This window comes from Barbus barbus (assembly GCF_936440315.1).
Source record: "Barbus barbus genome assembly, chromosome: 22".
Lineage (NCBI taxonomy): Eukaryota > Metazoa > Chordata > Actinopteri > Cypriniformes > Cyprinidae > Barbus > Barbus barbus.
The window spans coordinates 11,797,746-11,811,464 of record NC_136750.1 but is presented as its reverse complement, the minus strand read 5'-3'; the positions used below and the strand labels follow the sequence as shown (position 1 = coordinate 11,811,464).

General features: G+C 36.3%; 1 protein-coding gene across 1 annotated transcript in view; it reads right to left on the bottom strand.

The window, feature by feature from the left end:
• Positions 1–12,847, bottom strand: part of LOC306888471 (neprilysin-like) — a 61,830-nt gene extending 48,983 nt beyond the window's left edge. Inside the window, exon 1 of the mRNA XM_079446802.1 lies at positions 12,528–12,847. Coding sequence (XP_079302928.1) covers positions 12,528–12,588 — 61 coding nt within the window. The 5' untranslated portion in view covers positions 12,589–12,847. The remainder of the gene's footprint in view (positions 1–12,527) is intronic.
• Positions 12,848–13,719: the final 872 nt, after the last annotated feature.

The following is a 13,719-nucleotide window of genomic DNA, read 5'->3' as shown; positions in this document are numbered from 1 at the left end:
GTGCTGTTTTCCCTTTTTTTTTGGGGGGGGGGGGGGGGGGGGTTAATTTGACAAAATAGTCTGGCTACTTCCAGGGGGCAGTGGCTCTTATCTCAGTCACTGTGGACTTTCTGAGGAAATTGTGTGACTGGTGTAACTATTTTCGACAGAGGCATGTTTTATAACTGAGATTTTCATAACACCGCCCAAATGTATACGCAATGAAAGAAGGCGTGGTTTTTATTCTGGCTGTAGTATTGTTGCTGCCGCCGGCGCCATGTCGTGGAGATGCTGTGTTTCGTTGTGAAAGCGAAACTACTTTGTTTGGGCTTCCAAAAGAGGACACGACTAGAAATCAGTGGTTAAGTTGTATTTACAACACTGTTCCAGAGCAGTACAATGCAAATATTCGAGTGTGTGCAGCGCATTTTACAGAGGACTATTTCCTGAACCTGGCAGGAGAGTAGCCTACAATGCTGGCTTACACGAAGGCTGTTTCTATAAAGTGAGACAATTCTAACTTTCCAAGGACAGTCTGGCGCTTCTGACTCGCAGCCTGTAAGTACGTTTCTGCTACTGACGATTCAAACGCGAGTTTTGAGCTGTGTAAAGTATCTCTTGTTGTTTATCATTTCTCCGATCACAAATGCAGACATGGTAATGATTAAGCGGCGCAATGCAACGCGACACGTAAAAAATCAATATTAAAAAGTCAATATAATCAGTAATTATGTCCCCACTGGATACAACAAATGCTTCGTTTCTAATGGGTTTTATTGTTTTAGTCTCGTCGGCGTTAGGAAACACCATCACAATACTGTGAGGGGTGTAACATTTCCATCACACGCTTGAGGTATTCGGCCAATCACAATGCACTGGATAGCTGGCCAAACAGAGCACGCCTCCCGTCTCAGAACGCTGGGCTTTGTAAAAATCGATGCATTTCAGAAAAGCGGGTCCTAGTAGTGTAACAATAAGGTACAGTATGTGGAAAATAATGTGTTTGTTTTTTACTTTAAACCACATAAACACATCGCATTACATCAAATACACAAAATATTGTTATTTTTAGCAACGTCATATGACCCCTTTAAATGTGGTTCTACCATACATACATTTACTTACATTTCTATAGACACTAAAACATACAATACTATTGACATAAATCTCTTTCATTACAGACGTACAACAAATCCTTTATCTAATGAGATTATTTTTTAATTTTGCATTTAATTAAAAGCAGTTGGCTCATTTACTCACATTTTGAAAATCTAACATTTAATTTGGTTCTGGGTAATGTCTGGAGCTAGCTTGGTTCAAAGAATTACATAATTTTATGTTTGAGCTATAATCTTTTTTTTTTTTTTTTCCAGTGTAGAACCTCAGGCTACGTCTACACGAAGCCAGATTTCTCCCTATCCGATCTTTTTTTTTTGCCTCAAATTCCGTAAACACGGAGTCGTCTCAGGAAATATCTGTGTCCACACGGAATCACTGAAAACGACTGAAAACGATGTAGTACACATGCCAGACCAATATGTGGCGCTGTAATTCTGCCACAGAGATACACAAAAAAACAGAGAAGAAGACTTGGACAATGTGCGTAAACCTTGCGCGCTGAATACAAACTAACACACAAAGCAGAAGATTTTGCTTTAATAAAACTAATGAGCTCAGTAGGTTCTGCAGCACGAACACAGGCACGTAGTCTGACATTGTTGTTGTTGTTGTCGCTGTTATGTGATGCAGCGGTGTCTGATTAGGGGCGAGACGTGGGCTGATGACGTCATCGTTTCAGAAAATATACAGATTCGCCGTCCACATGAAAACATGAAAACGGCGTTTTCAAATGTATCCACCCTGGGACCTGGTTTCAAAAATAATCGGTTTCACTCTTCGAAAACGCCGGTTTCGTGTGGATGAAACGCCTATACGGTAAAAAATTTATGCGTATACAGAGAAACGCGTCTTCGTGTGGACGGGGCCTCAGTGATTGTTATTGTATGGTCTATAACAGTTCAAACGTTATTCAAAATATCTTGAAGAAAGAAATATCCATTGAAGAAGGAAAGTCATACAGGTGTGGAGTGACATGAGGGGCGGAAACTATGACAACATTTTTTGGTGAACTATATCCCTTTAAGAGTAGACTAGACTATACTAGACAACCTAGTAACTATATTGAAAGCTTAGAAACCACTGTAAAGGGTAGAGGTGAAGTATTTTGTATTTCAGTAAAGCAAAATTTTGCGCTTTGTAGTGAATGTGACATACATAATTCACCTTTGTTATTAAGCGTAGTTCTACATACTGTTGATTATAAACGCAGCACTTTGTTCTTAGTGTGTTATTCATTACTACAGGGATCGCGGTCCCTTTAAATGGCGTGGTGACATGGGACGCGGTTGAGCGCCATATTTCTCTCCTTTGTTGTACCTAAAAAATAAATGACACACGCATTCATGTGCTCAAAGTGAGAAGTTGTCACTTGCGAATTATTGCAATTTCCACAGCTTCACCTTTAAATGTATAGAACATGACCGTGGCTTAGAATGCTTAGTATATGCTGTCAGACTGTAGTTTCCTCCATATGTGCTGATAATAGGCCATTAAAGAAATAGAGAGTGTTGTACTCTGAGCTGGATAATTGAGAGGCTTTACTGGCCACAGAACCGCTCCAGGGCTTCCCACTAAGTGGCAGTTTTACGTGTTTTCATGTAGAGATCCAGCCTTTATAGCTGATACAGAGAAAGTCTAAATTTCAAAGTCTTTTTTTATAATAACTTCATTTTTTTTTTCTTTTTTGGGGGGGGTTGCATAGAGTAGGGTTTTCCAATAGGCGGTTCTCTTAAAACTGCAGGGAGTTTATGAGATTGTGTCAGAGATCTGTAGTTAAATTAAACGGTGGTAATTTTTTAACTTTAAAATTATGTTCAGCTAAAAACAAGGATGGGCAGTATTTCAAATACATGTATACGTATTTGATACTATTTTGTATTTTGTAAAAAAATCTAATGTATTTTGAAATGTGTTTTGTATTTTAATCATATTACTTTTATATTTTCAAAATACATAAAATACTTTTTGCCAATCAACCTCTTTATTAGACTGCTGATTTCCTGTATCAACTAGTTCAGACATGCCACTTTCATGCATGTGAGCTACAGCTGTATGATGCCATCTAGAATTGGATAATGAAATTTTCTGGATTCCTGTAAGGAAATAAGGAATAATACTTCCTTCGTGTGCTATCAGAATTTCCTATTTCAATTTGAGAAGTCGTGATTACAAGCATGTCACATTCAAGTGCTTTGCTGTTGAAAAGAATAGGAATCGTGGAGGACACCAAGTTTCCTGGGAAAATCTTATTAAAGCCAAAATCGTCGATATTTAAGATATTTAATTTTGAATAAAATGTAGCATCCCATTTGTTGACAACTATATCATCAATCACAGTGCTATCTTTACAGTTAGCTTGTTGATAATTCTGGATTTTCAGTCAAATACATGCTGTTTTGCTGTGTATAAACCATACAAAATTCTTGAAATGGTTATTGCACTACTATGTGCATAATTTTAAAGGGATAGTTCACCCAAAAATTTTAATTCTGTCATCATTTACTCAGCCTCAAGTAGTTCCAAACCTGTATGAATGTCTTTGTTCTGCTGAACACAAAGGAAGATATTCTAGAAAGCTAGATATAGAAACAGACCAGTTCTGGGGTGCCATTGACTTCCATAGTAATTTTGTTTTCCTACTATGGAAGTCAATGGTGCCCCAAAACAGCCTGGTTACAAACTTTCTTCAAACTATCTTCCTTTGTGTTCGGCAGAACAAAGAAATTTGTTTCTTTTTGAGTAAATGATGACAGAATTTTCATTTTTGGGTGAACTATCCCTTTAACATTAAAACAAGGTGATCTTGCTTTTGTGGGAAACAAAAGCATGCCTGTCCCAGCAGGTAAAAAAGAGCACTAGCAAAGGGAACATAGCATTAGCACTAGTCAGTCTTGTTGGTAAGATTTAGGATTTATCAACTAGCTAGTCAAATGTATTCATTAAACTTTAATCATTACTGCTTGCTATGGCGATATGACAATATGTCGGCGATGATATAAAGTGTAAATCGATTGAACTTTTTCTATATCATTTCATTATATATCATTGTGGTATGCAACTATATCTGTGGAGTTTTTAGTGGGCAGGAGCTATTGACAGGTCAGAGTGATAAAGAAACATGGATAAATGAGTAATAAGCAGCTTTTTGTGTGTGTGTACCCCAAGACAAAGATAACTATTATGCTAATAATAAATATATAATTTAAAAAAAAAATGTTCTAAGGGTATACACACACTAGGCACAGTTGCCTTGTACTAAAGCCCAAGTACGATTTCCTTTCGCTAACAGACAGATATCACAGGATTATTATAGAGGCAACAGAGGTTAATGCTGTAATTTGCAGCTTTACTCACAAACAACAATACCTGTTCATCAATAAGATGAGAACCAGGCCCATTGTAAATCTAAATCTACTCGAATTAAATTAATTGAAAAGTGTGATATCCAAGTAGTAATAAAGATTTTGCTGTCATAATGATAACATTAGCACATACATAAATAGTAAATTAACTGTTCTATGCTCCGGCACGGTTAGCGATCACACTGCATGTGTACCGCACACGAGCCACCTCTTCAAGCGGGCCAGGGCATAGTTAAACGAACCTGTCACGAATCTGGTTCATGGCCTTCCGTCCAACTGCCACAAGAGGTCGCCTCTCCATCATATTGACTCTCACACCACACATCACACTGGACTGCATTTCCCATCATCCATTGCACTGATGACACACACAGCTGAATGCACTGATCACACAGCCATTTCACTATCACATGCTCACACCTGAGAATTATCACACAATCACACACCCTACTTAAACCATGGACTTCTTTTCACAGATTGCCGAGTATTGTCTACCGTTTAGCACTCTCCTAGTGTTAGCTACTTACCAAGCCTTTCCGTGTTTAGTCTCTTGGGTTGCTCTGCGTTTATCACTCTCCGAGTGTTAGCTGCCTTACGGAGCCATTCCTAGTTTCCGTTTCTTATTTTAGTTTAAGTCTAGTCTTTTCGTGTTGCCTTGTTGTCTGGTTCCTGATCTTCTGCCTTGTATCTTAGATTAACCCTTTGCCTTCCATTTTGACTCTGTTTGCCCCTGCCTGGACCATTGCTCGTGTACCTGAATTACCTCTCTTTTCAAGGATATTGTTTGCCGATCGAAGACCACGCCTGTTTACTTGAGTACTCATCTGTCTTGCGCTCAATATACCTGTTTGCCATTTGTTCGACCCTACCTGTGTTTTTGACCATGTCTATTAATAAAAGCTTGCACATGGATCCCCACGCCTCAAGTTTCGATCGCCATGTTACAGAACCGCACTGGACACGGTACAGAGCTGTCACACTTGTGAAATGAACTGGATTTTGGGGGTCAATCGCGCTCAAGCATGGATCATATCCCCTAGTGTGAGTGCATCCTAAATCTAATTGAATAGCAGAAAGCACACCACAACTATAGCCATAACAGCAAAAAAATATATGAATGATAAAAACACTGGCAGCCAATCGGAATCATTGTTGCTTTAAAGAGCTTGAGCATTTAAAGTGACCGATAGCACAACTGAACTGTATACTTAGAATACACTAATATAGTTATCTTTATTTAATTATATATTTAAATACATTTCTCCCACACAGCATTTTGTATTTTTATTTTAAATACATTTTGATGTATTTGTGCCCATATCTGGCTATAAATAACAGCATGAATATTTTTCCTTTTGTTTTGCAGCAATATGATGTTTTGCTGCTCCAGGAACCTTTCTTATTATAAACAATTCTGAAAGCAGTTGTATTGCTTAATTTTTTTTTGTGGAAACCGTCATGCAAATATTCAGGGCTCTGTGATAAATTGAAAGTTAAAAACAACAGCATTTATTTGAAGTAGAAATATTTTCTAACATTATAAACATACTTCCTGTCACTGTCACACGTCAATTTAATGCATCGTTGCTGATTAAAGGATTTATTTGTTTAAAAAAACTTGTTTAAAAACCCAACTTTTAAACGGCAGTTTATAATATACTATATATGTGACCCTGGACCACAAAATAGGTGTAAATTTTTCGAAATTGAGATTTATACATCATCTGAAAGCTGAATAAATAAGCTTTCCATTGATGTATGGTTTTTAGGACAGGACAATATTTGGCCGAGATACAACTATTTGAAAATCTGGAATCTGAGGGTGCAAAAAAATCTAAATACTGAGACAATTTAAAGTTTACTTTTAAACGTTTAAACTTTTACTTTTAAATACTTTTAAAGTTGTCCAAATGAAGTTCTTAGCAATGCATATTCTTAATCAGAAGTTAAGTTTTAATATATTTATTGTAGTAAATTTACAAAATATCATAATGGAACATTATGAAAAAAAATCTATAATTTTGACCCATACAATGTATTTTTGGCAATTGCTACAAATATACCCCAGCGACTTAAGACTGGTTTTGTGGTCCAGGGTCACATATATACACTGTATATGGTGGAATGTAATAATCAATAAAGCTCAGTGAGTGTGATGCCAGCAGCAAAACATTTTGTACCATATGTAAGAAGATCGAGGTCGAGCATATTCTTCTATTTTAAAAATTCCTTCATTCACATTTTTAAAAAATTAAAATGTCTTGTGGGCAATATCTTTACTAAATTCTGTTTAGATAAGGTACATCTACAGGGATGAACAAAGTTGTGTATCTCTCCCAGCCCTGGTCTGTGATATTACCCTAAGTGGCTGTGTAACCGCTTATGCATGTCCTCTGACTCCCCACTGTGGACATGATCAGAGCTCATGGCAGAACAGTTTCTCCTTGTTTATCTGCTCGTGACTGCGATAGGTCTGGAGCAAATCAGAACCAAGGGCGTCTTCATCAGCTTTGACTTTCTAAATCCATCTAGGACACTCAGGCAGTGATTTGATTTAGATTTTTGTAAAAGGGGAGGGAGTGTGCAAGAGATAGTGACAGGTGCGTCACTTGCCGCACCAGGCATAATCCTGACATGCATGGAGAGTCCCAGGACCCCCGGATCGGATGTCGTCTGACGTATGTGGATCGGCAGGGAACCAACCCGCCTTAGCGGGGGTACGGCATCTCCCTGAAGGAGTAGGGAACAGGAAGACCTTTCAACCTAAACTCTTCCAGCACATTCATGCTGGTGTGTTCACAAACCCAAATTTAAGAAAATTAATTGTGTTTTCACTCCAGGAAGTTATAGCAGTTAACCACATTGTGTAAAGGATATATTTGTAATTTTAATGTTAAAATACCATCCTGTCCCCTCCCTGTGGACTGAGACGTTGGGATTGGCCTTAGGTTCCCCACCACACTGAAAGATAGGGGGTTTAGAGAAAGGATGTGTGTTAAAATATCTTCTCAATATGCAGAGACTTTATTAAAAATTATTGATGTCCCTGAAGCTAACCAGCCCATTACAGTGAAACTGACTCAGCCAATGACATGAGTTTCAGGGAGAGACTATTTATGTATGTATGTACTGTATGTATTTATTTACTTACGTACTTAAAAATGTATTGTTTGTTTTTCATACACTGACGTCACTGTGGAGTCCAAAACAAAATGCACAATGAATAAAAACCTTCAATATATCTTATTTTGTGTTACACAGAGGAAAGGATTGGAACAGCATGACAGTGAGTAAATGATGATATACGGAATATGACGAGGCCTCGTGTTGAAAGTTCTCAATCTGGAAAAATCGTGTAAATTAATAAAATATCATAAATCTGTGGGCTTTTATTATAATGAATAAGATGTGGAGGATGCCCTCCTTAAGAACAATGTGCATTTACTTATAAATTGTAACATATTTAGATATAATCATGTGCAAGATGATGATGCATAAGCTTATGTGTTGTTAATGGAAATAAATATAAACATTTGCTAATTTAGTTGTTATAGCACAAAATATTAAATATTTAAAGAGCTCCCAGAATCACAGTAAAACAGATATTTCTAAAAGGTTAATGTATGACTTACATACATTAACATGAATATTTACATATTTAATTGCCAATATTTTGGATCACTATGAATGCAAAATGAATGATTAAACTCAATTAGCCTATAGGTTTTAATGAAAAGCGAAGATATCTAAAATGTACAGCTAATTCATGGAATATTGAATAATAACCTGTAGCAATCTGGTTCAGTTCTGTCTTCTCTTTCATGGATTTGTTTGTAATTTGCTGTTCCTGTGTTTAGTCCCTGTTTCCATATTTGCCCAAAGTTTGATTCCAGAGGTAACTGATCAGTCCCAATTGTGCCTTGTTTTAACTCGCATTATTATTCATATCTTGCCTTCAGTTTATTCAGTTCCTTGACTTGGTTTAATTTCGCTTTTTAATGTTTTTCACCTTTCCCCATAGGTCTAATTTAATATTCTTCAAAATGAAAACACACAAAAATGGACAAGAGACACACGCTCACAAAAAAATAAAATAAAAAATAACCTCAAAACTGTTTCAACTGACTAAATCTCACAAATGTTGATATGCAGATGAAATAAATAAATACATACATCCATAAAAAAAATGTTTGAAGAGAGTGTCATCTTGTCCTGGGAGGCATTTTAACCTATACATTTTTCTAGTTATGCCAAGTTCTAAAATATTTTCCCAGGTAGAATCTTAATCTTTATCCTGTAAATCAGAAACAACAGGAAAAGTCATGGGTTTTTTATTATTGTTGTTTACCACTGCTTTAAAAGTAGGCATATATATATACGGACAGTTTTGGAACAATAAGATCTTCATCACTGTCCACTAAACAATTACAAACCAAGCTTATGTTTTGGCAGGAAACACAGATGATGCAGCCACTTGTAATTATCAGCCATCATCAGGAAGAGTGAGTGATTTTTCCATGTTTTTCAGAAATAAAGATCGCAGCATCTTAGTAATTAGTAAATTAGTTCAAATTGCATAGATATTTCACAGTGGCATTTACCTTAAGGGTGGCGGAGACTTTAGAATCTAATTAGCAATCTAATACTTAAGAGAAAGTTGCCTCGCACTTGCTTCAAAGATTCTAGGTCAGAGTATAACTGTGAGGGTCACCCATAATGCAGATGTAGTGCTTCAGTGCAGCTTTTACTGTAAGAGCTTCTGTTTGATTTCTTGTTGGCACTGCCATGGTGAATCACAGACTTGGCTATAATATCTGCCGTCTGCTTCGCTTCTGGCACAGCAATGGTGAATCTGCTAAGCATGTCTGTTAAGACAGACACATCCTCACACCTTCCAGATGACTTCTCCATCAAAATGTTTCCATAACAGCTCTCGGAAACTGTTGTGTTTGTACAGCTCATAGAGAATACATCTGTTCTGTAACTAAACTAAACTAAACTGTTTACATCTCCATCTTAAATGACTTTGATCAGACTTCTGAACTTTTAATGCTGATAAACTCAGCCCCAATGTTTATGCTAGGCTTTAAATACTTTATAGAAACAATAGCAGTATCCACAGACTTTTTTGTTCTTGCAAAAAAAAAAAAAAAAAAAGCATCCCAGAATCTCTGTGGTTTTGCACTCTGGCTGAAGTTTCACAGGAATACATGACAAGGTGTCCACAGTTACATTCTAGTTACAAGTCTCACAGTGTACTTCAAACGCTGCCAGTTGGGACATCAGATTTCTGCATCTGCCATGGTCTTAATTTTTTTCTCTGTCTATGCTGCATTTTCAAACCTTTCCTCACCTCTCATGAACACTGTTTAATAAAATAAGTGTTAAGGATTGGTACAAAATGGTTAGTTCATTGAGTGAGGTGTGAGAAATGCATTTAAGGAATGTCACATTGTTTTCTTATTGCAACAAACCCAAACCACCAGCCCTAACCTCAACAATAAAATCTTTAAAGCAACATCAAAACTACTCTGTTAGTGAATCACTTTCATCACAAGTTTAAGATGATTAAATGTAATTGGAAATAGATTGAGCAAACTGAAAAAAGAGGAACAGAAAATATGAAGATTCATGCTAATTTGGCAACATCCATATCTTTCAAGTGTGCACAAAATGAGGTAATACTCAAAAAAAGCAATAAGCAGACACTGAAGGCATTTGAGGAAAAATGTTACATGTCACATAGTAAGGTGTTAAAACATTTTGAATTTTAAACCCAGTCTCATTGGGAAAATGTGCCGTTATTATGATGGTTGCTGGAAGTTCGGAAATGAAATGCAATAAAAGGTTGATGCTCCCTTGCATTGGAAAATAACACACCAAACACACTAAGCCCTACCCTAAACCTAACCGATCATGTTAACAAAAGCAGAAGTGAGATGAAAATGCATTTGCTGAAACAAACATGCCATTTTATCTTGTCTTTACAAGTGCGTGTGCTCTTTTATTGCTGTAACAGGTGAACTACCCAGCAAGTTTACTATATGTCAGAAAAGCCATACATATAGAGCTAGTTATATGAAAAAAGGAGGTTATAACATAGTAACATAGTGCCAGGAACCATGTGAAAATAAGTCTTGATAGAATAATCTGCCTTATATCATAATTTGTGTAAACGTTAAAGACATTGTTGGTTAAAGAAGAAAGTGTCACACAGTCACAGTGTTTCTTCTTAAAATCAACATGACTTATTCATAGTTGTCTCTGAATATTTATTTGTTAATGCAAAAAAAAAAGTAAAAACTTTTGTGTTGTTTATTAAAATAGATTTAAAATGTACAGAAAACAATGCATAATAGGTACAATATTAATGTATACTACTTCATTTTAGATTTTTATAAATTATCTGATACGTTCATTTACAGTTAAAACACTTAGAAACATATTTTCTTTAAACACAAAACCTATTAATTAATTACTTATAGTATCTAAAAGTATATATATTACAACCACATATTTTTATATTTAGTTGACAACAACATCAGCAACAAGATGTCCAAAGCTGGACTGAGTTTGCCAGGCCTCTTTTAACATCCATCAATTTGTCTGTTGTACTCTGAAACATCTCTAAAACACCTTAGCAGAACTATATTATCTTGTTTTCTAGGGCTTTGTAGACTATAATGAAATGATGAGGACTTCAGGTTTCATTTTAAGAGGAACATCACAGAGAGCAATGTCACTCAGCAACAGGAACATTGCATTCAGAGTTCATTTCACATATCTCAGAACTTAAGATAAATAACAATCTTGTATTAAAACAACTGACAGATGAATATCAGTGCAGATGTTCCAGTCATGGAGATTTGACATGTTCAAAAATGTAAAAGGCATAACAGGCCGGAGACTTAAATGCCTGATTTTTTTTCCATTCTTTGATGTTTTGGAAAATCCGTTCATAAAAGTCTATCAGCAACTGTAGATTGGTTGAGTATGTTGTGCTGACCTGAAATAAAACACTCATGGCCACATGGCTTATCATGTGTTCAGTGAGGAGGTGCCACCACTGTAGCTTACAGGTCCTCTTATGTGCTTTTCTCCATCTCGATGTCCTCACAGACAGTAAGTCACTTTAGAACATTTATCTAGGACGACCTGAGCAGATAACACATCCGTGTCTTATAAGGTTTTCAAATATGCAAAACATGACTGATGCATTTAAATTTACATTTCAGCCCATGATAATTCAGCTGTAGAGAACTGTTCAAGACCAGAGAGTGTTGTAGCATGTGGCGAGTTGTAAAGCCACCACTGTGTTGAATTAGAAATTAGTTACATGTACAAAATCAGCATCATGCATGACCATAACCATCTCATGTCTATGTGTATTTAATATTTATATAAAACTAGAAATATCATGGGCAATCAGATGAAGATCTGTAACACTTTCAATATTCTTCTAAAGACTGCACAAAATGAGACAAAACAAATTGTTTCCCATTCCATTTGCTGTTTTGATTGTCAGTTGTTTCCTATAGGCTATGCATCCTATGTGTTACATTACAAGGGTAGGTTGTAGCCTACTTTATAAACAGCACAGTTTTGGAATGTTATACATTTTTGAACTACTTTTATTTGTAACAAACAAAGATGTGAATATTTGCGAGGAAAAGAAGAAAAAAAAAAACACTTAAGAAAAAAAACTGAAAAAAACACTTTATGTACAGTAAAATGTTTTACACTTGAAAGGTCACAAGCATTAACATAAATGCCACATACATAAAGTCGTTAAATTCCCAAGGAACATGGACATCAGTAGTTCTGAGTTAAGTTAATTAAGCATCGAATTTTAGATAGACTTTTTATTTTATTTTATCTGAGATTCTATTCAAAGCCAGATAAATACCCATACTTTCAGAGCAGTGTGTATCTTAATATATAATAAGGACATATCTACAGATGTTATTAAACAAAACAACTTTTAGCATTTCCCAACCAGTGCCTAAATAAAATCTTGGTCAGCATACCATGTTTCTAAGCCATGTGCAGCATGCGTAACAGACTCACCAGGTGTCTCTAGAAATTTGCGATCGATGATATAAATGGGCATCACCAACCGATCAAACATCCATTAAATCCGTGAGAAAGATATCCAGCTTCCAGATCGATGACTTTTAAGAGTATTCTGGCTTCCCAGGATATCAATAACAAATAATTCAATGCTGTCAGTTCCCTTGGCTACCTGTTAAGGTCGCGATAACGGGCTGTCCTTGTGTCACAGTTATTATTGGTGCGCATAAGAAAACACCTGGAAAACGCTTTAGGATTAATTCAGCGAAACGAACGATGTGAGACAACCGTGAAGTACTTAAGTTCAGCCGGTGTCTAATGTTGCCTCCCACGAAAGGCGGTGTTTAGGAGTGACTGAGGCGCGGAGTCGAGCGCGCAATTGTGCGCTGATCTCGCACCAGTAAATGATCAGCGCGTAACTCTGCGCTCCACTTAGTTACGTACATTTCAGGCACTTCTGCACTTATTCTAGAATCTGTAGGGTTTTCCTTACTGCAAGAGTTATACTATGATGTTAAGGGGTTGCGACCGTAATTTTGGGAGAATAGGTAGGCTATCCTTTATCTTCCTCTCGCGCAAAATGTTCTGTTGACTCCTCTAGAGCAGTTGGCTATAACCGTCAAATGGCTTCAGTACGTTTAAACAAACCATTCAAGTTTTTTTTTTTTTTTTTTTTTTTTTTTTTTTGTGATTGTTTTTATTTATTATATACGAGCGCTCGAATAACGTGCTGGTGCTAGCAACGTCTTCAAACGACATTTGTTCATGTGCAACAATTTAACTTTTGTGTTTTTTTGTTTTTCGAAGACCTTAATTATGGATTAACCCCAACCCATATAATTTAGAAAATTGCATTATTTATAAATGTCTACACTATGTCTACACTGATGATGGCAGACAAATGAAAGCATTTGAAAACAAGACCCTTGGAGCAAGTATTAATCCTAGTCTAGTTTCATTGCCTTCTGATATTTTAAAGGGCAACTGATCATGAAACTTGTTTGTCTTGCTTTACACTTAATGTCTCACTTCTGTCTGAACTTACCAGAGTAATATCCATCACACCTAAAACTATGTGAAAAACATGCTGTTATGTCAATTTCAGACCAGCTTCACCCATATAGCCAGATGGGAGATAAATAGCATTGCATAACGTAGATTATGTCTGAGTTATCAGATCATTGTTTAT